Source organism: Actinia tenebrosa, unplaced genomic scaffold (assembly GCF_029948245.1).
Source record: "Actinia tenebrosa isolate PJP-AT-01 unplaced genomic scaffold, QUT_ActTen_1.0 PGA_scaffold0__85_contigs__length_37466705, whole genome shotgun sequence".
NCBI classification, from domain to species: Eukaryota; Metazoa; Cnidaria; class Anthozoa; order Actiniaria; family Actiniidae; genus Actinia; species Actinia tenebrosa.
Window position 1 is genome coordinate 24,958,534 of NW_028292569.1, and position 27,924 is coordinate 24,986,457.

The following is a 27,924-nucleotide window of genomic DNA, read 5'->3' on the forward strand; positions in this document are numbered from 1 at the left end:
TAAAGAAAGTACGCAGTCAAAGAATGAAGGGGAGAAGATAGAGGAATCAGCTGATCCTTTTGCAGCCTTCCCTGATGATGTTAATCCTGTAACGAAGGAGAGAGGAGGACCTAAAGGACCGGAGCCTACGAGATATGGCGACTGGGAACGCAAGGGACGATGTATTGACTTTTGAGATTATTTATTATCAACAGTCAGTTTGGGCAAAGCCCCGAGTACTGAACAAAATGGATGACGCAACTGTCAAGATACCTTACATAACGAAACTCTTACGTTATCCCAAATGAGACACAGAAATATTTCTTATCCTCAACAACATTTTGAAAAAGCGATTATTACCTTTTTTATATGTACCGAAAAAGAAAACCATTGCCATGGTAACATTACCCCGCTGTATTTCTGAAGGACGTCGTGTTCTAATACTGGGTGCTGCGTATCATAATGCATTAATAAATGATAATTACTAGGGTTAATGGATAGTGGAGTTTTATCATTGTTCGTATGGCATACTAGTTTCATCCATCCAACGTCAAATTTTAACCCATGTCTGGTCAATCATTTGTCGGTTCTACTGAAAGGCATGAAAAAAAAATTGATATCTTCACAACCCATAAAGAATGCTCTAATCGGAGTCCGCAGCTAGAGCGAATTTTGGATTGGTGGGTGTGGGATGGGGGCTAATGTTTTTAAATAAATGCTTTCAAATGCTGAATTTTAAATCATATAGAGAATAAATCACAAATGGAGGCAATTTTTTTTGTTTTTTGTTTTGCAAGCAGATTGTTCTTAATATACACCCTCAAGGTTGGTTGACAAGGTATAAGGAGACTCTGCTTACAGGGTAATCTGGGCTGTGCTAGTGCTACGGATCTAGCTAGGTTGTGTACAACTCACTGGTTACTGTTACTATCTAAAAAAAACATTTTAGAACTTTTTTTTTTTGGATACTTTACTTTCCTGTATGTGGCAGTTGTTACAGTTTTTGAATGAGAAAGTCAACAGGCTATTGATTTTAAAACAGAAATACAAAGAAAATCAGGGTACTTAAAAATTACAAAAATCATAACAGCACAATGATAAAGATCATCAGCTCACAGAGCTCAATAAAACGATCCTGATTTATAATCATTAAAAAGAGTTAAACTGTTTGTGTTTTTGGCTTGTAGCCAGGTATACATTATTCTTACAAGTGCGAGTTACAAGGTGGCACAGCTAGTACATCTCAATATTTTGCTTTTCTTTGACGCCAGTAGAATAAAGTAAAAGGTACAAACTGATTGCCAAGTTGTCAGTAAAGAAAACATTCCAGCATGCAGCTCGCAGCTACGGAGTAGTTCGCATATCACACAAACAGTAGTAAGTGCAAGAGTAAGTTGAATCTGAGATCATGGAGAAAAAAGTCCAAAGAGTTTATAAATTGAAAAAGACCATAGAAAAGTTAATATTCCCTTTTTAAGGGAGTTCGTAAACGAAATGATATAAACCAAAAAGTCAAGGCCGTGACAAGCGAATGCTTGTTTAAAAACTGAAGACAAATAAAAAATTAATGTGACTCTAAATCTATCTTTTAGTTTAACACAACGATAATTGGGATTCCTGTGTATGGATCGAGTACAGTTCGTTTTTTACGCCCTTAGAGCTTTAAACTGTGTAAATAAGTCGAGGATATGAGGGTGAAGGTCACTTGTGAATAGCAAAGTTTCTAATGTTGTTAGATACTGGAAGACTTGATCGTGGTTCTGAAAATAAAAGATAAACAAGACTTGAATGGTTAAAGACTCAAATACTCATAACACAAGGAAACAAGAATTGCGTGGAGAAATTTAAAAGTCTTCCCCAATTTGTGTTGCCCAATTTTGTGACTGACTAAGAATCCAACCCTATTTTCTTTAGCGAAGCAAAGTTATCACGAAGAGACTTCATATAAAACACGTCTTGGTTCTGGTTTTCGCGAATAACGCGAGCAAAAGTGCAAAGCCTATGAAAAATTCCAGTTGTATTCTTATCTTTAATGTTTGATCACGTCGCATTTAAACATGGTTTGATGCTTGCGCTGAACAACGTTTTTGCAAGTGAAAGCTCCTCATATAACTGATCACACCGATCTTAGCTCAGCCTTGGTCCTACAAATCCCAACTCACCATGAGCAAGACTTCCCTCAGTCGTTCTGTTGCATATTTAAACCAGGGTGTCATCACCTCCATCTGTTGTTGTTCGCATCGCACCAGATGTTCTGTGAGCATCATAATAAATCGCTGAACACAAGAACAGGATAGTTAGTAAAGCAGTTTGTTAATGCAGTAGGCAAAATGAAGTAAAGTTATATACAGTAAAAGTTGGCTAAAATTAAAAAAAAAAAATTTTTTCCTACTTTTTACCTAAGTAGGAAATACCGTAGTACCTCCTGTCTTACATGTGGGCGAAGCTTTTCTATCATTTTCCTTGGCGCATTTTTGGTGACCGATTTTTAGGGTAACGGGGGTTCACGACGTAACTCCCAAACTTTCCCACTCTCTTTCTCTGGCAATTACAACCGCTTTTCGAGAATCAAGCACTCAAGATAAAATAATCCAATCTTTCTTCATACCTGAAAGAGTATAAGGTAGAGCTGTTTTTGTTCTCTTTGCACGTTTTCGAGTTTCTCGGATAGTTGTTCAACGTTGACTTTCTTCTTCTCGATTTCTTCTGCCAAGGCGGCGTCCCTTGGTTTATCATCAGGATTCAGACTCTACGACGAAAAAAGTGACATGAACACTGCTATTAGGAGAGTAAAGATGTATTTGAACCACAACGATATCTAACATACGGCCTTCTAGTTCTGAGATCGAATTAGAGTTTAGAAATGTTGATTTATACGGAGGGAAGAAAACCGGAGGGTCCGACGAAAAACCCTCGTAGGATGGAAGTGAACAACACATCAAACAATCTCAACTCACATTTTGTGCGACTGAGATTTTTTTGTTTGGCCCTTCTTACGCCTAATTTTTTCCTAATAACCCCCCTCAAATACCACTGCCAACTCCCCCCCCCCCCCCCCCTTCCCCGGTAAAAAAATGAATGGTCCCTAAGGCAAGAGTTTGTTTTTACCTGTCGTGTCGCTCGTTCTTCCATCTTCACCAGCTGATCCTTCTCTTCATTCACTTCACTTTGAACCTAATGGATATTAATGGATATATAAACGGCATGGCTTATGTAAACTCATAAAATCTAGAAGTTCAGACTTATAAACTCTAGAAGTTCAGTCAAAATTTGAATAGACTTTTTAGAAGGTACATTGTTACCTTGATGGCGTGTTTGTTCATTTTATTTAAAGTTCCTTTCAAGATTTCCCAAGCATAACACCTGTCAAGAAAAACACACCAAGGTAAACTTAGAGAAGTTTTCATATGACTGTGAAAGGCTCACGGTACGAACACGGTCGTGACACGGCAAGAAATACGCCACGGACTAATCCCATAGAACGAGAATGTAATCTCCACCCAATTAGATGCCCGAAACACAGCATGAACACGGCACGGAAATGGTCACGGCCAGACCAATGAGGGGTAAAATCCGCCAATCAAAATTCTAGAAAACATCAAGGTCACGGTAAGGCACGCATATGGCACCGAGCTTTTCACAGTCGAACGAAAACTGCTCCATAGACAAGGCGTAAGGCACTATGGATACTCGGAAAGGCACTAAGGCTTTGGATGCAAATACAGGTCAATCCAAACTATTTTTTTAAGAAATCAATAATATATTTATTTAGAATATGATGAACAAACCTTGTGAAATCTTCTGCCATATCTTTAGATAGAAGCCAGTTGACCACAGCTGAACATTCAACTATCTGTAACCGGACCAGCTTTTCGATGATAACGACTATCATCTGGGAAAAAACAGCACAGCAAATGAATCAAAGTTTTATTACCACTCGCGCGCAGCAAATTTTCATTGGTTCAAAGAGTAGAGAGAGCTTCTGTTGGGCTTACCAATGGATGTGTATCCCAGAATTCTTTGAGGGTCTTGAGCAAATGAATCTGTGCGTTTTCATTCACAATAAGCGATTTTATTATTTTACTATACCTAAGGAAAGAAAAACAACAGGTATAAGAAAAAAAGCAAGCTTACTGCTTTTTTTTTTTTGGCCTGGAAACGTCGCACAACTGTACTGATGCTGGTGATATTGCAAGCAATGAATTTCTTCAAAGATGTCAAACGCATAGTAACCTTTCTAATATAGTTGAATATGAGACATTGCATGACTATGACCTTGAGTTTGAGGATAGCATGCTCCACTGGATATTTTTAACATTTTTGTTCTCATACAATTCGCATAGGCACTCTGCTAAACTAGTCTGGAACTAAAACTGCAGGACCGGGTTGTTCATAGCTGGATTAGTGTTAATCCAGGATTAACTCTATAGGTCTTATTAAGAGTTAACCCAGGAATAGCACTAATTGGGCTTTGAACAACTTGGCCCAGTTACACAATAAACATAAAAGCTCTGCCAAACTAGTCTCGCTCTAACACTGCAGTTACACAATAAAAACATGACTGTGCAATGTCTCTGTTGAATGGAATGCCCTTTTCCATAACTGCATATAAAACTAAACCTCCTCTTTAACATTTTCTTTCTCATACAATTCTCATAGCCACTCTGCCAAAATAGTCTCGATTTAACACTGCAGTTACACAATAAAAACATGACTGTGCAATGTCTCTGTTGAATGGAATGCCCTTTTCCATAACTGAATCTAAAACTAAACTTTCTTGGGTTTTAAAAGTAAAAATAGAGACAAAAAATATTAGACATTTTGAAAACCTCATGACATCAACCTCATGAGGTCCTCAAAACGTCCATTACTTGTATCTCTAACTTTTCTATTGAAATGTCTTTCTGAATTTGACATAAAAAGGGATTTTGAATTCAAAACTCAAACAAAAAGCTTCAGATTCCAATAAGATTCTCTGGGATAGGTGTATCCATTTTCTAAATAGCACTTACTTAATAAGAGCACTAAAAGAATGGCTGATTGATTTACATCCCAACTTCAATAGCGTATGAACCAAAACTTCGATTCTCAAAGCAGAGAAAGATGGTTCTGTTGCAGGAGCTACGGATGCAAAAAAAAAAATTTCTTGGTTTAGTTCCTCTCTTTAAAAATTCAAAAAACTTCGTAATGATAAGAAAGAAGGTATTTATGATTCTTTGTAAATGTGGAAGAAAGACTCATAATCTAATAATATGAAGGATGTGGCAGCAGAATTTGAGAAGGAATATTGCTCTCAATTCAGCCTAATCACAAACACAATAAAACACATTCACTTTTTTCAGAGTTATCATTAAGCTTTAAAATAATGGAAAGGGAACATGAACTAGCTGGAGAGTCCTGGCAGGATTTTCATTAAGTTTAGAAATAATAGAAGATCATGGTACAGTTTGAGCCAGAGAATTTGACTCAGTTAAACCAGAGCATTTTCCAATCTCACACCCTCAATGAAAACCCCTTCTTTTTCATACCATCACCATCCTCAGACTGTCCATTAGCACTGGCAGTTATCTCATTCAGTAGAGCTTGAAGTTCCTCAAAGTCTTTCTTGGCTTTTATTGCTTCCATTAACTGCTTGGCGATGTCACCTCCTGGAAGACCCTCTAAAATGAATAAAACATCAGGGAGACACATCAGAGAGACATATCAGGAGATAACACAGCAGAGATATCACAGCTTTTAAACTCATCACTAGTAGCCGAGCTTGGCATGAGGTGCCTGAGAGGGGCCTGGCACATAAAATCATGGTAACCATGGCAACACTGTCACAACTCACTATGCACCTGTCACACTGACAGTCTGGTCAGTGGAATACTTACATGAAATTATATATACCTACCATAGGGCGGGAGGGCAATCAATAGTGTTAATCAACTACCGATGAAATAGCTTAGCCCTAGTTTAGCGTAATCACCAGAATAGCGTGTGAATGTGATAGCATGGTATTTAACGTAATAATAGCTGGCCAGCAGGCTGACAACAAATGGAAACAGCAGCTATCATAGACTATTCGTTGCTACTCAGATCGAGTCTCACTTTGCCTAAATTTCATTTAACCACATTTAAAAAGATAAATAGAGCCTTGTCTCTAGTAAAAAAAATCCCTTCATATTATTCTACCTTGCAACATGGCTTCCATATAACATAATACCCTTCCATACCTAGTATTCATTCCTGTTAATTCTTACCTTCTGAGAATCTGTAATTTGGTAAAGGAGGAGGAGGAACAAGGCTCTGGAACTGGCCTGATGGCAAGGCATTCACCATGTACTGATGGTATGAAAATCTAAATATAAACCATACAACATATATTTAATACAACATTCTGAAGTATGCTTTTTATTCATTTTTGGACTCTTGCATGCAGGCAGTCCAGAAATATGCAGCGCATTGCTAAGGAAACTGCTGTGCATGCTAAACATGAAAAGGATCATTTTTAGAGGTTAATATTTTACTAGAAGGAAAAGCTTTGTGTACTTGCACTCAAATTCAAAGCCTGTTGCCTAAAACATGGGAAGCACGGGTGGTGTGCGCTGCTAATGCGCCACCTCTCATCAATGCGACCCGAGCTCCGTGCTCGGTTTCGTATGTGAGTAGAGTTGTTTCTTGGTTCTCTCCTGTGCTTCGAGGATTTTTCTCCAGGTTCTCCGGTTTTCCTCCCTCTGCAAAAATCAACTTCTAAAATTCCAATTTGATCTTGGGCTTTCACCTAGCATGGATCTGTGGTTCAGTTCGTGATTGTCCCACTCTGTGATTACAGACAAAACTGGTAGATTTTTTTTTACATGCAATTATAATTAATTTTAAAACTAAAGTTATCTAATTATTAACTTATCTAAAAAGGCATCTACTGTATTTTTTAAAAAACTTGCTATGCTGTACTTGGTCCATTGAATTGAACAGGCATTTTATTTTGCCGGACAGGTACATTCATTTGATTGTTAACAAAATTTACCTGATTAACTTCTCAATAAGTTCAACCATAAATTTATACTTTGGTGATTCTGGGTTGTTGGTGTAAGATGCCCTGCAAATGGAAACAAATTGATCAGCAATGGTTAATGATTATTAAACAAAACAGGTTTTTATTGGAGCTGTAGAATGATAGTTTATTCACAGGCTTAATAAGCTCATGTTGGGTTTCCTGTATTTTCGTTGGTCTCCCTATGGTGGCATATGTTCATTATGATTTCAACTTATTGGGTGATTTGTTTTCGCTCATCGAAGGAAACCCAGCATGAAAATCAACCTGAGCGTGGTAAGCCTGTGGTTTATTTTCTATCCATGCAATTCAAAATACAAATGTTCTTATCAATAAATCAAAAACAAAATTGCCATCATAATATCTTACCAATCATCCCAACTCCATTTAAAGTTAAAGTTACTTAAATGATAAGACAGCCAACAGACAAACCTGAAATTTGAAAGTCAGTCGAAAATTACCCTTGGCATCATAAGCTTTACTTTTCAAAAGAGAACAAGAGCAAGTCAAGTGATGGGTGGCAAGCAATAGTTGTTCAATGTTGTGGTCAGATTTGACTTAAGCTCTGCTGACACCTTATGTGAATCAAGTTTGTTTGATGTACGTGTTGTCCTCCCCTATACCAAGAGGCTTTTCTTTGGGTTTTATAGTTTCCTCTTTTCATAAAAATCAACATGCAAGTTGAGTGTCATGTAGTGGTAGTGATGTGAATCAAATTTGTTTGATGTGTTGTCCTCTCCTATACCAAGAGGCTTTTCTTTGGGTTTTATAGTTTCCTCTTACTGTAAAAATCAACATGTAAGTTGAGTGTCATGTAGTGATAGTGAGGGTGAGTGAAAAGTGTCCGGCCCAGATTTTTTATCTTTCCTACATTTTTTCTGCATTTTTACAATCCATACAATCTTGACCCAGAAATTTCCTTTATCATAAATCAAAATACATTTTGAAAAGTTCTTTATTTTACCGGTTCAATGGTAACTTTACCTGTCAATGCAAGTTGTGTTCATAGTGTCTAAATGTTCAAACAGAAGTTCTGTGGCTTGAGCAACCTTTTTCACATTAAGGACAAAAATTTATCTAGGATTTTCAATCAGCATAAGTTTTATACTGTACATATTGAATGTGTAGTTCCAAAAATCATCCATTACTCCCCCCCCCCCCCCCCCCCCAAGTCCATATATTAAACTCTGTAATTTGACCACCTCCCCCTCCCCTCAGTGATTCAAAATTCCTCCGTGCAGGGCAGGGGGAGGGGGGAGGGTATGGATAATTTCTGGAACTATACATTACATTGCAAATACATGCCGAAGCAAAGTCTCTCCAAACAGTCATAAAGGATACAATTCCAGGCATTGAATTTGGCTGCAATTTACAAAGTTCAATCAAAAGTGAGCCATAAAACAGGTCAATGTGCCGAGGATTTGGTAATCTAAAGATCTCTGAAAATATAACCTGAAATGACAAAATGATGAAAAATAAAAAATGAATGATTTAAAAACAGTGTTAATTTGTTAATTTCTCCAGCTAGCAGCTGTTCTTCCAGAAATTCCAGCACATAATTACATTACAGATAAATTTTATCATTAAAATTACAGAGAAGTAACAATTTATTGTGCGAGGCCCCTGTGATTCAAACTATGGTCCTCTTGCTTAGCAGGCACCACACTAACCGACCAAGTCACACTTGCTTCTTAAAACAAGTGTGCGAGACCCCTGTGATTCAAGCTATGGTCATCTTGCTTAGCAGGCACCACACTAACTAAGTCACACTTGCTTCTTAAAACAAGTGTGCGAGGCCTCTGTGATTCAAACTATGTTTATCTTGCTTAGCAGGCACCACACTAACTAACCAAGTCACACTTGCTTCTTGAAACAAGTGTGCAAGGCCCCTGTGGTTCAAACTATGGTCCTCTTGCTTAGCAAGCACCACACTAACCAACCAAGTCACACTTGCTCCATAAAAGAATTGTGTCAGGTCACTGAGGATCAAACTATGGACCTTTTGCTTAGCAGGCAGCAAACTAACTAACCAAGTCACGTATACTCCTTAAAACAAGTGTGCAAGAGATCACTGGAGATCAAGCTGTACTTTGTGCTTTGCTGAAATTGCAGGGCTTAAAATAATAATTGGGTAATAGGACAACGTCTTGTAAGAATAATTGGAACTTGTCCTGACAAAACTTGCCTTGCCCGTCATTTTGACCAGTATTGTTGGGCCAGAAACGAAATATGCTGGAGCTAAGAGTAATAATTATTTATCCAGTAAATGACCTGCAAATGACAAGTCATTATTTTGAGCCCTGAAAAAGCACTTACCACCAAAGCCACATTTTTTTTTTTTTTTTTTGGTAAATGAAATAGCATTCTTAGAAAAGATGAATCTTTTTATAAAAGAATATGTTTTAAAACATTAATTATCTTATGATACCTACCTCAACTAAACAGTAGTCAAAAGGGACTTTGGATTTTCCAGGCATATTGAGAAGCTGGTTGGCACTGAAATAGAAGATTAAGTAATTAGAATTTCACAAACTAGGTATTTGTGAGCTGTACACTGAAATTTGATCTTTTGATGCCAATCAAAAATAATCACTTAGTACAGTACCTTATATTCTTGAGGGCAGTGAAATATCAATTTCACAACAAGCCATTGAAATGTTGGCGTTTACAGAATATCAAAAACCCCAGTAATGTTGTGTAATCATTTTGTACAGTTCTGTCCCGGGGGGGGGGGTACTACCACCCCAACTTGGGTAGGGGTGTGCCGCCAGGAGCTCAAAACCCTGACCCTATCCCAGACCTAAAATTTTGATTTTACATACCCTACCCCAGACTAAAACTAAAAAATATACACCCTATCCCAGACTAAAAGATGGAAAATATGGTTTTACAATCGATTGCAATCAATATTTACTAACATTTTTATTGTTTTTGGTCGGCAGAAAGTGTAGCCTATTCGCCAGACAAAAACGACCAAATCGTTAACCCTATCCCAGACTAAAATGATACCCTATACCAGACAAAATGTTACCAGACAAAATGTCAAAAAATGATACCCTACCCCAGACCCAAAAGCCGAAAAACCATACCCTATAGGGCGGCACATACCCGTATAGCAAATATAGGGGAGTACCCCCCCTGTGAGTTTTTTTCCTCCTACCATTCTTTTCTGTCCTTGTAATGAGCATTCATTACTCTTCTGATGCTCTCTTCAACTAAAAATCGTTCTACAGAGTGAGCTCCTGGCATCGCAGGCCCCTAAAACAATCAAATTAACAATTTTGTTAGGCCATGCTATATCTTGACATTAGATCAAATAAGATGAAGGAGGTCAAAGTTAAGAGTGGCAAAGTGAAAAACACACGCCTATCACTTCTGGGGTCTTACGTTTGATTTCTGGACTCAACATCACATTTAAGCAGAATTTGTTAGGTCTATTTCTTGATTTGAGGGTTTTTCACAGATTTTTGACAGGTTCTCAAGTTTTCATCCCACCACAGAATGTAACCAGCTAAGTTACAACTTGGTCTGTGATTCAGCCATGCCCTGACGTTGCTTAGCTCAGAGATTGTTTCAGGTTTGATAAAAACAGAATTATTATTATTACATGATTTATGAAAGAGAAGTTACAATACCTCTGGCACATCTGTGTAGTCAAACATTCTATATACAACAGAAGGACAAGGATAGGTTGCACCCTCTGCATGGGGAGGGACAGTAAAGGATGGCAATGAATGCTGCAAAAGGAAAAGATTAAAACACTGTAAACCATATATTTGCCTAGTAAGTGTATATGAGAACAATCAAATTGTGACCTTTTCTACTCTATTGTCCCTGAAGCAAATCCCCATCCATAAACTAGGGTTAAACAAAGCTGCGAGCATAAAACAAACCTGCAGAGCATCTCCAAGAACACTTTCAAAGGCCAGATAAGGTCTTCTAACATGCTTTTCCTGAAATTGTTTACATGAACATGTCAGTCACACTGATTAAGGGTGTGGCTCATTGCAAACAAACTTGACTGGTCAGCCTAAGAGGCATTTGGCAAGACAAGTAATATTTTGATCAATAGTCAATAATTTTTTAATTGCTATCATTTGTGGAAAGCATGGCTTGCACAGCATTGACAGTGCTTGTCTCTCACCAAGGCAACCCTGATTCATTTCCTGGACTCTGCGATATAATGTACTTTGAGGGTTATACTTTTAGGGTTTTTCTCCAGATTCTCTGGTTTTTCTCCCTCTGCAAAACTCAACTTCTAAATTCCAAGTGGAAGCCATTGGAAGAAGATTGAGCCAGTCCGTAGAACCACTTTTATGCATTCATTATTTTTAGCCCAAATTTCTATAAATAAATTTGGAATCTCAGTACCTGCCAGTCATCAGCTTTTAACTTCTTGATTTGTGCCCACAGACAGTCAAGATACTAAAAAATGTTTTAGTAAAAATCATTAATCACTATACTTGGCACTGTACAGCATAAATTTTCAAAACATCAATCAATACATACCTCTTCTTGTGGGTGGACATCGTCTGTGGACCACACCCTTAAAGCCGGTACATGGGTTTTTTGTCTTTGACTGAAATTGAAATCAACCAATGTGAAATGGTGTAAACAAACTAATCATACTGAAACTAATCTATAAGAATCAACTGTATCCGAGATAAGAAGTACATTTTCCTTTTAGTAGCCTGTATATGCTTTGGCTTGTCTTCAGTTTTCTATCAACCTAACATTGATTGACTATAAATCAACTGTTTGTTTTAACAAATGTCGTATATGGCATTCGACACTACCTTATGTAACCATCTATGGCAGTCAGCATTCGTTCTAGCTCATGTCCTTTCTTCTCTGATAACTCCTTCCCTGCCTGAAAATATAATTTAAAAAGTGAATGAAAGTATGAACAAACAAAGGAATGGATGGATGGATGGATGGATAAATGGGTAGATGGGTATGGATGGGTGGGTGGGAATGAAAGGATGGATAGATAGATAAATAAATTAATGGGAAAATAGAGGGATAAATGAGAGAATAAAGGTACAAATCTTCTTACCCAAGGGAGAGCTGACAAAACAGTGTAGATGAAAATGTCTGTGCGAACCTGAAAAAATACCAAAGTTTGTTAATTTTTTTATCTACATGTATCCACTTTTATGTTCTCCAAACACCAGGATTGAAATCTAAGAATATGTGGATGGAAAGCATCAAAAACATAGCAATAGTCCCTTTCACAGTTTCCTGCGCCATCTTGAAATGTAGCTGTGCCTTTGCATCAAAGCGAGACGAAGGGTGACCTTGCTGACGGGGACTATTACTAATCCAGCAAGTATACTTGCCTGAGGAACATCGGTTTCCATACTTGCTGCTATGAATTTCTCAAACAATTCAATGATAGAGATAGGTAATATCACATGGCAGTTGACCAAGTCTGCCAAGAAACGAACCTACAAAGAAAATGTATAGAGAAGTTTTAGAACAGCAAGGGAATCAAGGGTGGTGTATCGGTAGTATACTCTCCTTTCATTGCTGTGGTTTAGGGTTTAGGTTAGGTTAGGGTAAGTCTCTCCCTTATGTGCAAGGGTTTAAAATTTAAAATTGGAGTACCAGGTAAATCTAAGACTCAGAGCATTTCCATATCCAGACCATTATTCATTAGGAAAATGGTACTCTTGGCTCTGGGAAACCCTAAAATTTCAAGTGCTCTGATTGTTTGAGTGGGATTTGGACCAAAATAATTTAATGTGGGTTCCCTGTGAAATTTTCTAGACAGGTAACCCAATATATAAAAATTTCAACATGATTGTATGTACAAGCTATGAATAGTTACCATTAGTCTTGCTCTATCATACTGGTTTGAAACAAGCACATCCTTAAGGTTAGCCAAAATCATATCAAGGAACTGCAATAATAAAACCAATATGTTCATAAGTTATAAACTAACAGACGGTCCAGTTTTCAAATTTTAACTGTGAAACTATCTTCTAGGTAGACATTTGATAAAAATTACATTAATTTATGTCTATTCAGTTCCTTAGTGTTCAGCTTTTAATCTTGATTCATAGTCTTTACAACAAAACCATTGAATATTGTAACCATAATGACTGTCACCTAGTTTGACAACCTGTACTAGACCTCTTTATCTTAGGCATAAATGTTTTCCCATTTCAGAACACGTGTCATTCCAAAGAGTATTGCTTATTTGCTTGAAGGTTGTGCATAAGAAGACAAATATATGTGGATTCAACTCAAACAAATAATTTTATTATCTAGGGAATGACAGGTGGTCTGAAATGGGAAAACATTACGCCTTAGCTGAAGAGCTGTATTCCAAGTACATGTATTATCGTTTTTATGTTTGGCATACCTCTTCTCCACATTTATAATTTCTTGCATTTAAGAGTCCCACAAGAGTACTGTAGATTGCTATTTTCTCTGGGAGGTTTGTTACACTGGAAATGAAAAAAATAATAGAACCGACTTATATATTTCTTCTAATATACAGTCATATCACAGGAATGGCAGGGTACTTTGTAAAGTACTTTGACAGAGTAAAGTGGGAGTGGGGGGCAATCTCAGTGGGTTTATTTAATAATTGAAACGAGTACTGACAAAGTTATGTGTCATTCTCTTATGGGAGGTTAAAGCCCTTGCAGCTATCCCCCCCCCCCCCACCCCACCCACTCTTCTCCCCCTGTACCCTTGAGAAAATAACGGCCGGTAAACTAAACATCATAGCTAGCTTTCTGGGTGGATTATGAACATGGTTATAAACATAATTCATGAAGACTACAGTTTGTAATGTTAAATACTGTATAGACATACCATGTGCAAATAATTTTCAAAATTCTTTCCTTGTAGTTAGGTAAGTCAGCCTCCAGTACATTAGCCAAACCTTCTAGATTGCTTTCAAGAGATGACGTGCTCTAAAGGGAATCGTTAAGTTAAAGTTAGCTGAATCATGAGGGGGAAAATGTCATGTTTGATGTAAGCTACGTACAGACAATATACTGCATAATTTAGTTCAACCACTAAGTATCACATTCTCTTGCACATATTTACGAGATAGTAAAGAAAAATAAAACAACTTTGAAAGCAGTAAATGATTTATTTGTTATATATTATGTATATTTTCTAAAATGACCAGTTCATAAAGTCGGACACAAATGAAAAGACTGAGTCGTCCCAACTCAGCTGATTTTCAAACAAAAACAACTCCATGTCAAACCTTTTCCCCAACTCTTGTGATCAAAGACTCCAATCGATCCTCTATATCAACAGCCTCTGCTACTACTCGACGGCGCTTCCTTGGTTTATCATCTTTTAAAACAGAAAAATATAGACATAATAAATATTTTACAAAAACATAACCTTTGAAAACTAAGCTTGTCACTTCGTCGATCGAACAGAAAAAGTTTCGCAACGAAATTATACGAAATTTTAAAACAGTTTTACGCTAATTTTGAGATGTAAAAGCAACAAATTACTTACCGTTATCTTCGTAATATCGTTTACGTTCCCTAGACATTGTAACAGCTTAAAAAAGATTTAAAAAGGAGCAAAACTTGGAGCAAAACTTTCAAGTCTTTTGATGTTGATGGCTATGGCTACACATGGACAGGAGAGGTTACTCAGCATATGCACAGGTAGCCCAAGGAGACATTTTACCCTGACTGAGAAAAACATCAAGAAAATCAAAACAAAACAAAAAGAAACAAGAATAGGAATTTTATTTTAGGTTTCTTTGAAAATGCTGCCTCGAAAAAGTTAATTGACAAAAGGCGTTATGCATCCAGGGTGAGTGAGGTTTTCACCTTGTGTTGGGCTTCCTGTGGAAATAGCCATGCAAAGTTCAAAATGGCGGCCACTACACGAAGTAAGTGATGTCTAATGTTATCCCCCAAAAATACAACTTTTACTGAATGTATCGTAAGGCAAGGCGAAAAGATAACACTTAAGCTTTAAGGGGATTCATTTTTTACAAGATACAGATAAGAAGTTGTCAAAATTAGAAAAATAAGCTTCATTGCATTGAACCTGCTGTAATTATTTTACCAAAACTCACCATAATATTCTGTGTTTGGTTTAGGCATTATCCAGCGTAAGTTATGCAGTGTTATAGACTTTTGCGTCCAGTCTTGTTCAAAGAGGGGATTTCATTCAATCCCATCGTCATCATGGAGTGTCCTTCAACATCAACTGACATGTCATTCAAACATTGGGGCTTCTACTGCCAACAGTCAATACAATTATTTATCAAAAAGAAGGTAATTTTCAATTCTATAAGGAAAATTATTTAACTCATTAGTCTATAATATTACCCCCAAAATACCATTGATTCAATACCCCCACTCTCTACCTAATCCCTCTACTGTATGTGCCCCCCTGACCCCACTCCTACCACCCCCCCCCCCCACCTAAATAAATATATATGTATATGTATTAGTATAAATAGCAAAGTATATTGTTGGCTCTCACTCTCCCCTCCCTAAGAACAGAGGGAACTCCATGGGACATTAAAATGTACTCCTTTTAAGCCGCCCTGTAAATGAAACATTTTTTAAAAATTTCAGACTTGCATCCAGAGCCAAGCCACGTATGACATTTTCAGCTGATTCAAAATTCAACGAACAGCCAATCGTTTTCATAAATGCAACATACAACAATACAATGCTGACACTAACAGATTTCAAAGGTATTGTTTGTTTGAATGTTACATTATGAAGCCTTGTTAGAAAATATATGAATAGCAGCATCAACATGGCTACCATCTTTGCACTCTCTTGGGGGTAAAACACAAGAACCACACCCAGATTCCATCTGCCATTAAACAGCCAACTAACAGTTAAAGAACTAACAAACTACCATGTAACAGCTGACAAGTAACAGACCGGGCTTCTCAGGGGCGGATCCAGGGGTGCGCACCCCCCCTGGTTCGACTTCTTGCCCCTACTTCGAAGTAACCAATACTGTTTTTTCCATTTGATTCCAAGGGGTGTACCCCCGCCCCCAAGAGTTAACTTCGTGCATAGCACCCCCCTGAACAAAATCCTGAATCCGCCCCTGCTTCTGGTGTGCCAGTCTTGTGTTTTACCTCTTTTGGAATTCGCTTGACAAATAATGGCAAATTTGATCAGGTTGTTGACCTTGATCGTATAGCAAAAGAAAAACATGGCCATTAGTACTCTAACTTGGTAAACACTGATATTACTGTAGTAATAAATTATGCGTTCGGTGTGTATATAATGAAGTAGAGAGAATAAGAGAAAAATATCAAATGCCCTTGGCAGGATTCGAACCCACGTCTATCGTACATATTTGCGTACATATTTACGGTGTTCAACTTATCTATAGAGAAAAAATATCGCTCTGGGATCCTCACGAATACCCTACATTTCATATTCTGGCTGCATTACCAGCGTGGTTGGTCCTTGTAGTGTAGTGGTTAACACATCGGACTAGAATACCGAAGACGTGGGTTCGAATCCTGCCAAGGGCATTTGATTTTTTTCTCTTATTCTCTCTACATATATTACTGCCTAATTTAGAACATTCATGGTGCTTATGTTTACGTAACCTAGATAGCTCCAAGCATAATAACTTGTTGTTCAGGTTTGTATTTGACTGAAGTCAAATTCCCAGACATCAAGTAGAGTTACCATGGGTGCAGAGTCATGAAAACTGGCCTTACTCATTTAGCTATGTGGAAAGCAATACTAAGAAAGCCCTAAAGCAAATTATACTTTAATATTTCAATTTTAACCAAGATTGCAATAATTATTTTTTTCTTGATAAAATACCACTTTGTTTTATGACTAAAGACTCATATACACACAGGCTCAGCCTTGTTAAAATTTAAGAGCAAACCATTTGCAAAAGTCAACTGTAACGTAAAGAATGATTGTGCAGCTTGAACGATACCAACATTTTGAACTCCCACAGAACCCGTTTAATGTGCAGACTGTGAATAGCTGACTCATAAATAAGGTTAAGCCTATACAAATGACTCTGTGGTCTCAAAAACATTTGTATGCAATGAAAGTAAAACTGCAGGTAGTTGATTATGTTTTTTAACTTTGGTACAGAGATATCAAAAATTTCCTTTAGTGAGAATAATAATTTGGACTTGTGCTCCTCAATTATGGAGTCATTTTTGAAATTTAATGATCTAATTATTTGTGGCAATAATTTTATAGCAATTTGTTCAGCAATTTCTGCTGCAACCTTACAGTAACTCCATAATGCAAGTTTAAACTAGGTAGTGATCAGGTACCAAAAAAGTCATTTGAGTTAACAAGCCTTACAGCCATTCTCAATATTCTGCAAACTCAAACATTCCAAGGACTTGTCCTGAAATTGGTTTTTCGCTGCCGTCAATCAAAAATAATCAGTCAGTACCATTTATGTTCTTGACTCGCCGCAGTAAAAAAGACAATATTTTCAACAAGCTGTTGGAATGCCTGAGTTCACAGAATATTTAGAATTTCAGTAAATGAAAAAAAGAATATTATGTATGCATATGTGATTTTAAAAATTTATCTTCAATTTTGTTTTTAAAGGGAACACTTTAGCATGGACCTCTGCAGTAAGTATATGTGCTCATTATAAATTTTTTTTTGAATTGGTAATACTCCAGCAATTTTTCAAGTTCCCATATTTGCTCAGAGATTAGGAATCAAATTCACTGACGTCGTATTGATAGGCATGAGCATTCTCACTGCCGACTTGAAAGTTTACACTATTTCAACAACCGCACACACTGTACCATGAACAACATGATAATTTTTTCCCCAAAAATTTCGTATTTTATTTCAAAATGTTTTATACATATATATATATACATACTTGAAAACATTTATACATACTTGAAAAGTTAACATTTATATGTGTGTAAATAAACAAAAGTCCAAAGTTCGAGTCCACTCATGCTTGCCAATAAAGATGATTTTCACTAGACTGCTTCATAGAAACTTGAATGCTTTTGCTTTTAGGGGGCTGAAGGTTTCAAAAATTCTAAACGTGGAAGCAGTGTTGCAGCACAGCAAGCATCTCTTTCATTAGCTAAGGTAATAATGGGAATTTCTTATATAGAGCATTTCAAATATCTCAATGCGCTTTACATTAATGACCAGTGGAGGACTTTACGGGCTGCATATTAAGGCACTATTAGCAGCTGTGCAGCTTACAATCATAAGTTTGATTTGTTAGTACATTAGTGTTATGCCTCCAAATTGGGATAGGCTGTTGAACCGGGAGACAATCCCCTACTCTTATAAGAAAAATTCAACAGATTCTTTTATGTCCCCCATTTTACTGTAGGCTAGGAAGGGTTAGGAGACAGGGTCTACAGTTTTAAGTCCTTGTGCGAGAAGACTTGAAGGTCTAACCATTTGCATATATAAATCAAAGGCACCTTCTCTGTTATTTTAAGCCCCTGAGTGTTGGTCCGGCTGAGGTTTAAACCACTACCTCCTGCACAACAGACCAACCCTCTTACCAACTGAGCTAACCAGATGGCGGTAATGTGTTGGAGTCCAGCTTTGGACCATTATACACGCTCCTTGCACAGACTTAACAATATTTATTTTGCCATAAAAGTAAACGTTTTCTGAAAGCTAAAATATGTTGTTTTCAAAAATCATTAAAATTTCTGAAACAGTGTAAAGGTGAGAGCGCTAGCCCCTCACCAATGCGACCTGGGTTGGAGTCCCACTGAGCTCGATGTTGTATGTGAGTAGAGTTGTTTGTTGGTTCTCTTCTGTGCTTCGAGGGTTTTCCGGGTTCCCCGGCTTTCCTCCCTTTGCAAAAATCAACTCCTAAATTCCAATTGGAATGACAGTGGATGAATAGCTACTCTGTAGAAATGCCACTGCTAAATCCCATTTATTTATTATTTATTTATTGATCAAAGTCAGGCATAGGAAGTAACCCAAAGAAAAACTCTTGAATCGAGCTAGAGACTTAACTTATTCACATGATGAAGAATGCAAGGATCAAATCAGATACCCCGAAAAGAGTGCACTTCTGCTATGCCACCCTTTATTTCCAGCTCTATATTTACATTCTTGTGAAACCTTGCAAAATAACCAATTTCTTATAATTCTCATTTTCTGCTTACAGAAAGCTACTGATCTTGGGGTACAGAATGTTAGAATAAAACTGAAAGGTGTTGGAAATGGAAGACAGGTAAGAAACTCAAAAGAAGGTTTATAGCTATATTAGCTTTATGGGAGATTTTATAAAATTACTTAACAAACTTATTAATAATTCACACACTAGAAATCATGACTGCAAAAAGGTTTATAATTCTGATACAAAATCATGTTCGTTTGCATAAACTTTAACTTGGCTTTTCTTGGGAAGATTCACTTTTATCTTGAAAATTTTTAGTGAAACACAAAGGAACTAACCTAGATGTTTGTTAAGCAAGATACAATATTCATGTCCGTGTTAGTTGTATACAATATATAAATTTGAGGCATAGCCAATTCACACTGTATGTATTACTTATTGATGTCTAGATCTGATGCAGATGACTTTCAAACCACAACTTCTCTTGTTGAAAAGCTTGATTTTATTATTTTTGACAAAAACTGATTCCTTGTTGATTTAATAGGAAGGTCATGAATTTCTTACTGAAGGGAAAAGGCTACAATGAACAAATGTCATTTTGAAAATGCTTGAGTTCTCTGAGACCATTAGCCCACTTGTATGAGTTACACCCTTATATTTACTATGGTTGATTGGATGAATGGTATGCAAGCGCATCAAAACATTTTCTAATACCAATGTGGGTCATGATTCAACAAAGGTTTAACCAAAAAATTTTTTCCAGGTAATTCAGTCTTCCTGTTTTCTCAGTTTTCTCCCATGTAAAAATCAACTAAGTGCTGAGAGAGCTGCACTGCTTCATATAGTCTTTGCATGTGAGAGAAAGATTTTCTAGTCTTAAATATAAATACCACTATTGTGGATTTGGCTTGGTCCATTGGAATTAGTTTGTTCTGCTATCCAAATGACTTCAACACAATGGAATTAAATCCTAGAGTGCAAACAATTAACCTGTGAAGCACTAATTACTAAATAGTACAAAATAGCGCTAGTTAAACAATAGAAAACAATGGAATTTGCATGAAATTGTGCTATTTAGTATTACTAAAGTCACTCTAACTAGCTAAAAACTAGTGTAAGCTGCGTGTAGTAGAAAATAGTGCTAACTAAACAATGGAACAAAACAATGGAACTTTGCATGAAATTGTGCTATTTAGTATTACTAAAGTTTCACGGTTATATTTGCATTCTAATTGCTTTAATTATTGTTTATGAACTTTAATATGTATTGATTATATGCTTTTATCCAGGCATCCGTGAAAAGTCTTGCTTCATCTGGACTCAAGATCACGTCTATCACGGATGTTACACCTATTCCACATAACGGCTGCAGACCCAAAAAAGCAAGAAGAGTATAAACTCTTTTTCTTTGTAACAAAACGAGCTAGTGTTAAAAATAAAAACACATTTTGTTGGAAAGAGAGTAAAATTCAGCAACTTCATTTCTAATCTTGTCAGATAATCATTGCGCAATTTACGCGTCACTGAGAAAAGGGTTAAGAAGCTTAGAGAAGACTGCACGAATGACTTGAAAGCAGCTGTGGTTAAGGTGTGTTTTCAAGAGGGGCTAAGAGGTCAAAATTTTCGCGGGCATGCATGAGCGCGGCAAAATATTAAATTGCCTCGCTCACATGCCGGCCCGCGTCACTTTTTCCAGTGATTACCACATTCAAATTACACTCTACTCTCGTCTCCGCTCATTCCTCGCCCATCACTTGAGGTGCAAACAATTGTTCTATTAGCTCTTCCACAGCAGCTGTAGTGCTCTAACAAAAATGGCTTTTCGCCAAAGAATTCGCAAAATGAGAAAGGACATCCGTGATGTTAAAGAAGACAGAAAGGCTTTAGTCCACAAGGAGCTTTTCGTGTTGGACAACTCGCTTCGTGAGAGCACCGTAGGGCAGCTCCGAGGACATACCATCGAAAATAAATGGAAGATATATAATGAGGTAAGGTGACGTGGTACTAATACGAAATACATCCCGCGCAAAACGTTTATTTACAGTCAAACCACTTCTGCGTGTCAAATCTTCAAAGCCTAGCATATACAAAAGCCTAGGATGTATGCAGCTCAAATGCAAGAGCAACTTTTTGTGCAAGGAAAATGTAATATTTAATGACTTACCTTCTGTTTACGCTATATTCAAGAGCCAACGAGCCAAGTTAATCGAATTTTCAAACTTATTATCATTATTATTATTATTATTTTTTTTTTTTTTTTTTTTTATTTTTTTTTTGAATATTGAAGACTTCGTTTTTAAAAATGAATGTTAGCATCGAATAATGAAATCAAGAATTCAAAAATAAAGTCATTAATGACCTCTACGTGTTTACGCTTGAGGTGGTTTGACTAATTTAAAATGTGTTTATTGTTATATTATCAGCCATGTTTTAGGCATATTATGCAGAGTTGCAAGGAGTGGCCATGCCCCTTCTAAAATCATCCATTGCTTATTCCATTCGGTGAAAGGTTGTTTCAAAAAAAGTGTAAAATTTGGAGCTCGCAGCTTCTTAACCAATGAATTAATATAAATATGTGGCATCGAGCAGAAACCGTGATTCAAATTTTATTAGCAATGGCAAGTTTTTTTTTATTTACCTAGGCTCAAGTCATGCAATCAAAATTATCAATTATCAAAATGATTAGCTTTTGAATCAACCCTTTCTAAGAAAAAAAATTACTAAATTTAATTGAAACAGCGCGAAGAATCTCCCTGCTGTCGCATGCTGTAAAACGCTGCAGAAACTTGAAAATGAAAATTCTGGATTTCGAAAACCGCCAAGAAATTTTTAATCATTACTTTGCGTGTAACAAAAAAAGCTTGACAACCTTAAAACATTCCGTGAACAGGGACGGCGGAGGTGGGGTGGCTGGGTGCCTTTAGCCAACCCCCGTTTTTTTTAAAGTGAGGTGTACCTAAACAGCTCACCTCGTCGGTGGACAACAACGCTCTCGGTCGTTCCACACGGTTAAGTTCGGGAGAATATTTGCATAACGACTCTTCAATTTCTCTGCACTTTCTTCAGCTACCAGTAATAGTCCTGAAAAACTAAGACCTTCTGATAGGACGTTATTATCAACATCTTCCTTTTGGTCATATATATTGCCATACTGGTCCACGGCGTAATGCCGGCCATCGATGGCCATAATAAGTGAGCATCGGTTTCTTGCCACGAGGCATAGCAATCTTCTACTTCAAGACCAGTGGTTGTAGTCAAGTAGCCCATAGGGCATTGTATCCAAATTCAGCTTCTCTTATTGATTTATTTTGGGTTATTTCCAAATAATGTTTTCTTTGTCAGCTTTATATAACACTTGAGCTCCTTCAATCATTACATCAATGGAATTCCCCTTCAAGCAATGCAAAAATGGTAATCCGTAATCCTGTTGGATGTGTAATTTAAACAAATAGTTTACGAGTTATTTGCGCATCTTCTCGATCATTTTGTTTTTGAAGAGATACGACTCAAAAAAAGAATATTATTCTCAAGAGAATGACACGTGGTGTGAAATTTGAAAATGTTATGTCTAGATGGATTAGGTCCATAGGTCCATATACGACTAGCGACTAGACCTTTTGACATTTGGTCGGTCAGTCAGTCGGTCGGTCGGTCGGACATTCACTCACCTACTATCCTTTGTATTTTTAGATCAAAAAGGTTGGCTTCAAGGAAATGATCGTGGCGTCGTTTTCGCACATGACTCGTTTGGGTGACACATTTATTCGTCAACTAGCAGAGAAAGGTGAAGACTTCAGTAAACTTTGGGCCTTCAGTGAGTTCCTTGAATCCATTGACAGAAACCGAGTGCCGAATACTAAAGCTATTCCAGTTGGTCTGAGGAAGTGCAAAGAGCTGGGCCTGCGCAACGTGATCATCGAGTTCGATCTGGTCTACAAGGGAATCGATTACGACAAATTCACCGTGGAGCAAATCTGTCAGCTTTGTTCTGATAGAATGAAATGGGCCCGTGAGAATCTCGCTGCAGATGCTCGCATCCTCTTCAACCTTCGGGATTTCTCGGACGCCATGATAAAGGAACCAGAGCGCCAGTTTAAAGTGGTTAATTATCTGTCGTCCCTCCCTCAAAACGAACGACCCTTTGGCTTGATTTACGAAGAATCGGGAAAATACCTTCCTGAAGAGCTTGGTGCGTGGACGGCTGCCGTTCGTGCGGAGATGGACGACTGTGGGTTTCATGAAGGACATCTTCTTGTACATGTGCATGAGCAATGGGGCCTGTGTGTGTCGACGCAACTGGAATGCATTGCTAACGGTGCAAACGGTGTCTGGGCCAGCCTCTGTGAAGAGGGAGCAGCAATGGGCCACTGCAGTTCAACCATGACCCTCATGAATTTGATTCGCCTTGGTAATAAGCGTGTTCTTAAGCAGTACAACTGCGTGAAGCTTCGCGAGGCCGCAATTAACGTCCAAACAATCACCACTGGGAAGCCACCACACCCAAAACAACCCGTCTACGGTGAACGCGCTCTCGATATGGTCTTTGGGATGCCGAATTTCCAACCAGATAAGAAGGACTTCAACATGGCCGAGTTCTTTGGCGAGAAACCAGTCATGAGGATGACTACATTGGCCTCGCCGCCGATGATTGTTTCCAGGCTCAAGACCCTGTTTGGAGATGACCCACAGTTTACTGAAGAAAGGGCCCACAGAATGAAGGAAGTGATGTTAGAAGATCTGCATAAGAACAGAAAAGAGGAGTATATGAGCGCCGTGGGTCTGGCACTGTTATTTGACCGCTCTGGTGGCAAACTTACTGAAAAGATGAGTGAAGTGATAGCCAGTAACAAACCAAAGGATATCCACGCACAAGAGGTGATTGCAGAGGTACGCGCCATGTGGGATGAGTGGGACCTTAGAGATGGAGTCAAGGATGACCAACTTGAATTCGACGCGTTCTACAACGGCTTCATGGCCCCGTACTTTGGTTGCTACCGTTGTGAGGAGACCACGAAGGCCTTGGGAGCCATCGATATGGATTCCGATGGCACAGTGGATTGGAATGAGTTCGCATTGTATCTAAAGTGGGCTATGCGTCAGTACCCAAACATCGCGGACGCCGAAGAGCTCCTCTCTACTGCCTTTCGTAAAGGGTTGATTCCAGCCATGCAAGACGAAGTTCTGAAACAGTAGTAAAGCCACCAAGGATGGTAGGCAGGTCGGTGATAGTAATATCACTTTGAATTTCAGACAACTTCAAATAATTGCAACCAAGACTTAAGAATGGAAATTCAAAGTTAAGCGATAAATCTAAGTTAATCTTTAATGCATCGTAATTTTGATCGGGTACAGCATTAATTTGATTCTACTTTGTAATCTAATATAGTCTAATGCGTTTACCACTACGGGTGGTCGGCTTAATGCCTAACAGGTAAGGCAGCTGATAGATCGAATTAGAATTTGAATTATTAGTCCGGTAAAACCTGGAATGTATGAACAGTTAATTGTTTACAGCGTGGTAAAGTCAGTAAAGCTTATAAGTCCGTTTTCTTAGATCCATTCTTGCTGCTTTAAGAGCTGATATTCCGAGTGAAACTCCGCAACTCTATCTGAAAATGATAAAGAAGCCATGTTAATTTAGGGTAAAAACCTGTTTATTACTAGTAAATAAAGGTTCATTCGAATCTACTTAGCAGCCGTCTTTAGTCTTGGTCCATTCCCCTACGGATCACTAGCCATGGTTGAAGAAAAAACTGGGTTGAGTTAGCATTGCAGTGCATTGTGGGACAGCTTTAGAGGACTAATGAACTAAGGATGTCCCTTAAAACCATTCCCATGAATCTCGAAACATGCAACCCCCCCCCCCCCCCCCCACACACACACACACACTCACTCACACACACACACTCCACTCCACTCCACTAAGGAAGTAGCCCAATAAACTGTGAGTCTAACAAGCATACGGAAAAGTCCAAGTAATTGAACCCGAGGAGGCCTTGGAAAGCGCCCTCGATTCCAAATCAAAGGCACAGAAAAAATTTCTGTGAACGACTGAAAAATACAATAAAGTTTGGTTCATTTTGATCGTGTTTTTTACTTACTCCGCCGAAAGTGTTTGTTGGAACTGATGAAGATGATGAACGTGAACGGTTGAACAAACGATGGAAACTGAGCCCCAAATAAGACTCTCTTGTTCTAAGACTGGAATTGTTGACACTTATTGATTCTGAAAATACAGAGGAAAATATAATGTATGAAATGACGAGAAATGAATGAGAATTTGTTTCCTTTCACCTTTATTCGTTGTGATATGTATGTCTAATATTTGTTTTCATAGAGGAAAGGTTTTAGAACATTGACGAGGAGGAGGACGATGGTGATAGTGGTGAGGATGATGGTGATGATGGTGTGATGATGCTGATGGGGATGATGATGATAGTGTGATGATGATGATAGTGTGATGATGATGATGGTGTGATGATGATGATGACGACAGTGTGGTGAAGATGATGATGATGACGATGATGAGGATGTGATGAGGATGTTGCTAATGATGATGATGATGGTGGTGAAGATGATGATATTGATGAAAGTGGTGTTAGTGAAGATAATGGTGATAATGATGATGAAGGTGGGGATGACGACGATAGTGAAGATGATGATAATGATAATGATGATGATTCAATCCAAAGCTTTGAATTTGAAATTCATTTAAGTCTACCAACATCAATTCAGGACACAAGTTTACAACTAAACCTGAAACACCATAACAAACAGCGATTACAGTTACGGGACTGCACGGCACGGTAAGACGCGTTCTCTCCCATAAGAAACATAGTCCAGTATCTCAACAACATACCTGATTTCGAAAACTTCGAAAGCCACTTGTAAAATCCCTTCTTGAGCTTCTTCCTTGCTTCGACCGTAGAAAACGTATACAAAACTGGATTTAAAGATGAATTAAAGGGAATCACATAAACCGCAATCACTGCATACACTTTCCCAGACGAATCGTTGAAATGACCAGTTAGCGATAGTACACTCAGTGCAACTACTGGAATCCAAGTGCAGAAGTCTGTCAAAACTATCAAAAACATTCTTTTCCCCATTGGACGTTTAGAGCTTCGAGCTGAACCCACCCTGCGTGCTGATTGGCGAACTTTAATGAATATCGCGAGATAACCAAGCGCAATGAACAGAAATGCTGCTCCATTGAAGATAACGAAGACGCCCACCGAGTACTCCCAGCCGTCAGGGCGATCGGTGGATAACTGCAGTGGAAGACAGACAGTTGAACGGCCATAAAAACTGAACCCCGATTCCTTGTCGTTGAAGTAGCTTGGAATGAGAAGAGGAGCGACTGACAATATGGAGGACGTAATCCATATAAATGAACAAATGATACGAGTCAATCTAATCGTGAGACGTGCGGAAGAGAAATAAAAAAGAATGGATTTGATTCTGTCTGCGGTAACGACCACCAGGATCATCACAGATACCTCACTTGAGAGTGTTGATATTACCCCTGCTATCTTACACCCGAAGCCTGATCTCCAGTCGACATCATGTTGGAAGTATTCTCCCATCCATAGCGCATCGTGCACCGCAATAAATAGTAAATATACTCCCATTAGGAAATCAGCACACGCCAGATTAGAAAATAACAACGACTGCACGTCTTGTATCTCTGACTTTGATTTATTCTTGGTTGGCTTGGAACACTTGGACCACCAGATGATAACAGCCACGTTGCCAAAAGATGCTATGATTCCCTGGATCCAAATACCAAAACGTAAGGCAGAGGTTTTAAGCATGTCATCACAGCTTGACAACTGGTTGCTAGGCGATTCGCAATTAAGGTTGGGGTTATTCTTGGTTGCATAGCAACATAGGATGAAGCTGTCTAATGTTCTGGAAACAAGACAAAATGCTTTTATAAGTGAAATATATCTATTGAGGCTTTGCACCATCACGTGTTGGCAGCCATGACAGGAGGCACAACGAAAGAGTCTTTTCCCCCTAGTCCAGAACTGGACCCACTTTTATCTGCGCGCGCGGTAAAAATATGAGAAGAAGATCTGGATCGAGAGTCAACGGACGCGATAAAAGTGGGATAAATAAAATCTTTCTCATGTTAACCAGATTAGATCAGATTTCTTGAAACATAAAGGCACACGGCTCGGCACGGCACGGCACGGCGCGGTACCTTTGGAACCAATCACATCGCGTGAGGTTATTACTCAGCCAATAATGAAAAGTCCTTGCATGCGGCATCATCGCTTTCACTGTATTTTCGTACCGTGAGCTTTTTACATTTATATCAAACTCAAGCTCTATCTGAGTGTGGGACAGAAATTAAAGCCTTCTCCCCCTTCGTGGTCACTGACGATTTTACAAGTTCGTCTGACTACTTACAAATTTCGTAAGTTAACGAGCTGTGCGAATGCATCTTTTTGAACATTCTGCTCCTTGAGTGGGTTGTCGTGCAGTGTTCTAAAAGTTGAAGAAGACAAGTAATTTTCTTTGTAACTTTGTATCGAGGTAGGAAAAGCTCGAAATAAATGGCCGCCATTTTGGATGACGAAAGGATATTCGCGCAAGACTCACAGTTTCTGTAGCTCGGCGAGCCCTGTAAAAGAAGATTTGTCCAGTGACCTGATTTTGTTTGAATGAAGTTTCCTAAAGTAAACAGATTACGAAAATTAGAATAAAGAAAGAGATAAAGAAAGAGAAAAACAATATCAAATGAAGCAGATAATTATACGGAAATAGACACAGACAGATTTCAAGAAGACCAACACAAAAAGCGGGAAACAAAATCTAACATTTTCTTA

At 38.2% G+C, this 27,924-nt stretch overlaps 4 protein-coding genes across 4 annotated transcripts in view; 2 read left to right on the top strand and 2 right to left on the bottom strand.

Moving 5' to 3' along the window:
* Positions 1-756: 756 nt before the first annotated feature.
* On the bottom strand, positions 757-14,645 carry LOC116306115 (nuclear cap-binding protein subunit 1). Its single transcript, XM_089037186.1, has 28 exons — positions 14,510-14,645; positions 14,247-14,338; positions 13,844-13,944; positions 13,386-13,470; positions 12,849-12,920; positions 12,358-12,465; positions 12,075-12,122; positions 11,815-11,888; positions 11,528-11,597; positions 11,390-11,443; positions 10,912-10,971; positions 10,654-10,755; positions 10,179-10,276; positions 9,451-9,514; positions 8,360-8,470; positions 8,003-8,067; positions 7,388-7,450; positions 6,992-7,063; positions 6,225-6,322; positions 5,508-5,639; positions 4,992-5,100; positions 3,975-4,068; positions 3,768-3,871; positions 3,282-3,342; positions 3,088-3,153; positions 2,588-2,728; positions 2,142-2,255; positions 757-1,739 (listed from the first exon to the last, which is right to left on the bottom strand). The coding sequence occupies exons 1-28, from the start codon at positions 14,544-14,546 to the stop codon at positions 1,626-1,628; spliced, it is 2,409 nt and encodes an 802-aa protein (XP_088893312.1). The 5' UTR covers positions 14,547-14,645; the 3' UTR covers positions 757-1,625.
* Positions 14,646-14,847: 202 nt separating this feature from the next.
* LOC116306117 (uncharacterized) lies at positions 14,848-20,578 on the top strand. The gene is made up of 7 exons (XM_031716162.2): positions 14,848-14,894; positions 15,108-15,285; positions 15,592-15,713; positions 17,578-17,603; positions 18,010-18,084; positions 19,139-19,204; positions 20,380-20,578. Exons 1-7 carry the CDS (start codon positions 14,876-14,878, stop codon positions 20,485-20,487), a joined length of 594 nt encoding a protein of 197 aa, XP_031572022.2. The 5' UTR covers positions 14,848-14,875; the 3' UTR covers positions 20,488-20,578.
* Positions 20,579-20,723: 145 nt separating this feature from the next.
* Positions 20,724-24,778, top strand: LOC116306116 (uncharacterized). The gene is made up of 2 exons (XM_031716161.2): positions 20,724-21,078; positions 22,781-24,778. The coding sequence occupies exons 1-2, from the start codon at positions 20,905-20,907 to the stop codon at positions 24,281-24,283; spliced, it is 1,677 nt and encodes a 558-aa protein (XP_031572021.2). The 5' UTR covers positions 20,724-20,904; the 3' UTR covers positions 24,284-24,778.
* Positions 24,779-25,002: 224 nt separating this feature from the next.
* Positions 25,003-27,924, bottom strand: part of LOC116306113 (uncharacterized) — a 28,509-nt gene continuing 25,587 nt past the window's right edge. The window contains exons 42-45 of the mRNA XM_089037193.1: positions 27,698-27,769; positions 27,506-27,583; positions 25,950-27,001; positions 25,003-25,316 (exon numbers count right to left, since the gene is read on the bottom strand). Coding sequence (XP_088893319.1) covers positions 25,111-25,316; positions 25,950-27,001; positions 27,506-27,583; positions 27,698-27,769 — 1,408 coding nt within the window. The 3' untranslated portion in view covers positions 25,003-25,110. The remainder of the gene's footprint in view (positions 25,317-25,949; positions 27,002-27,505; positions 27,584-27,697; positions 27,770-27,924) is intronic.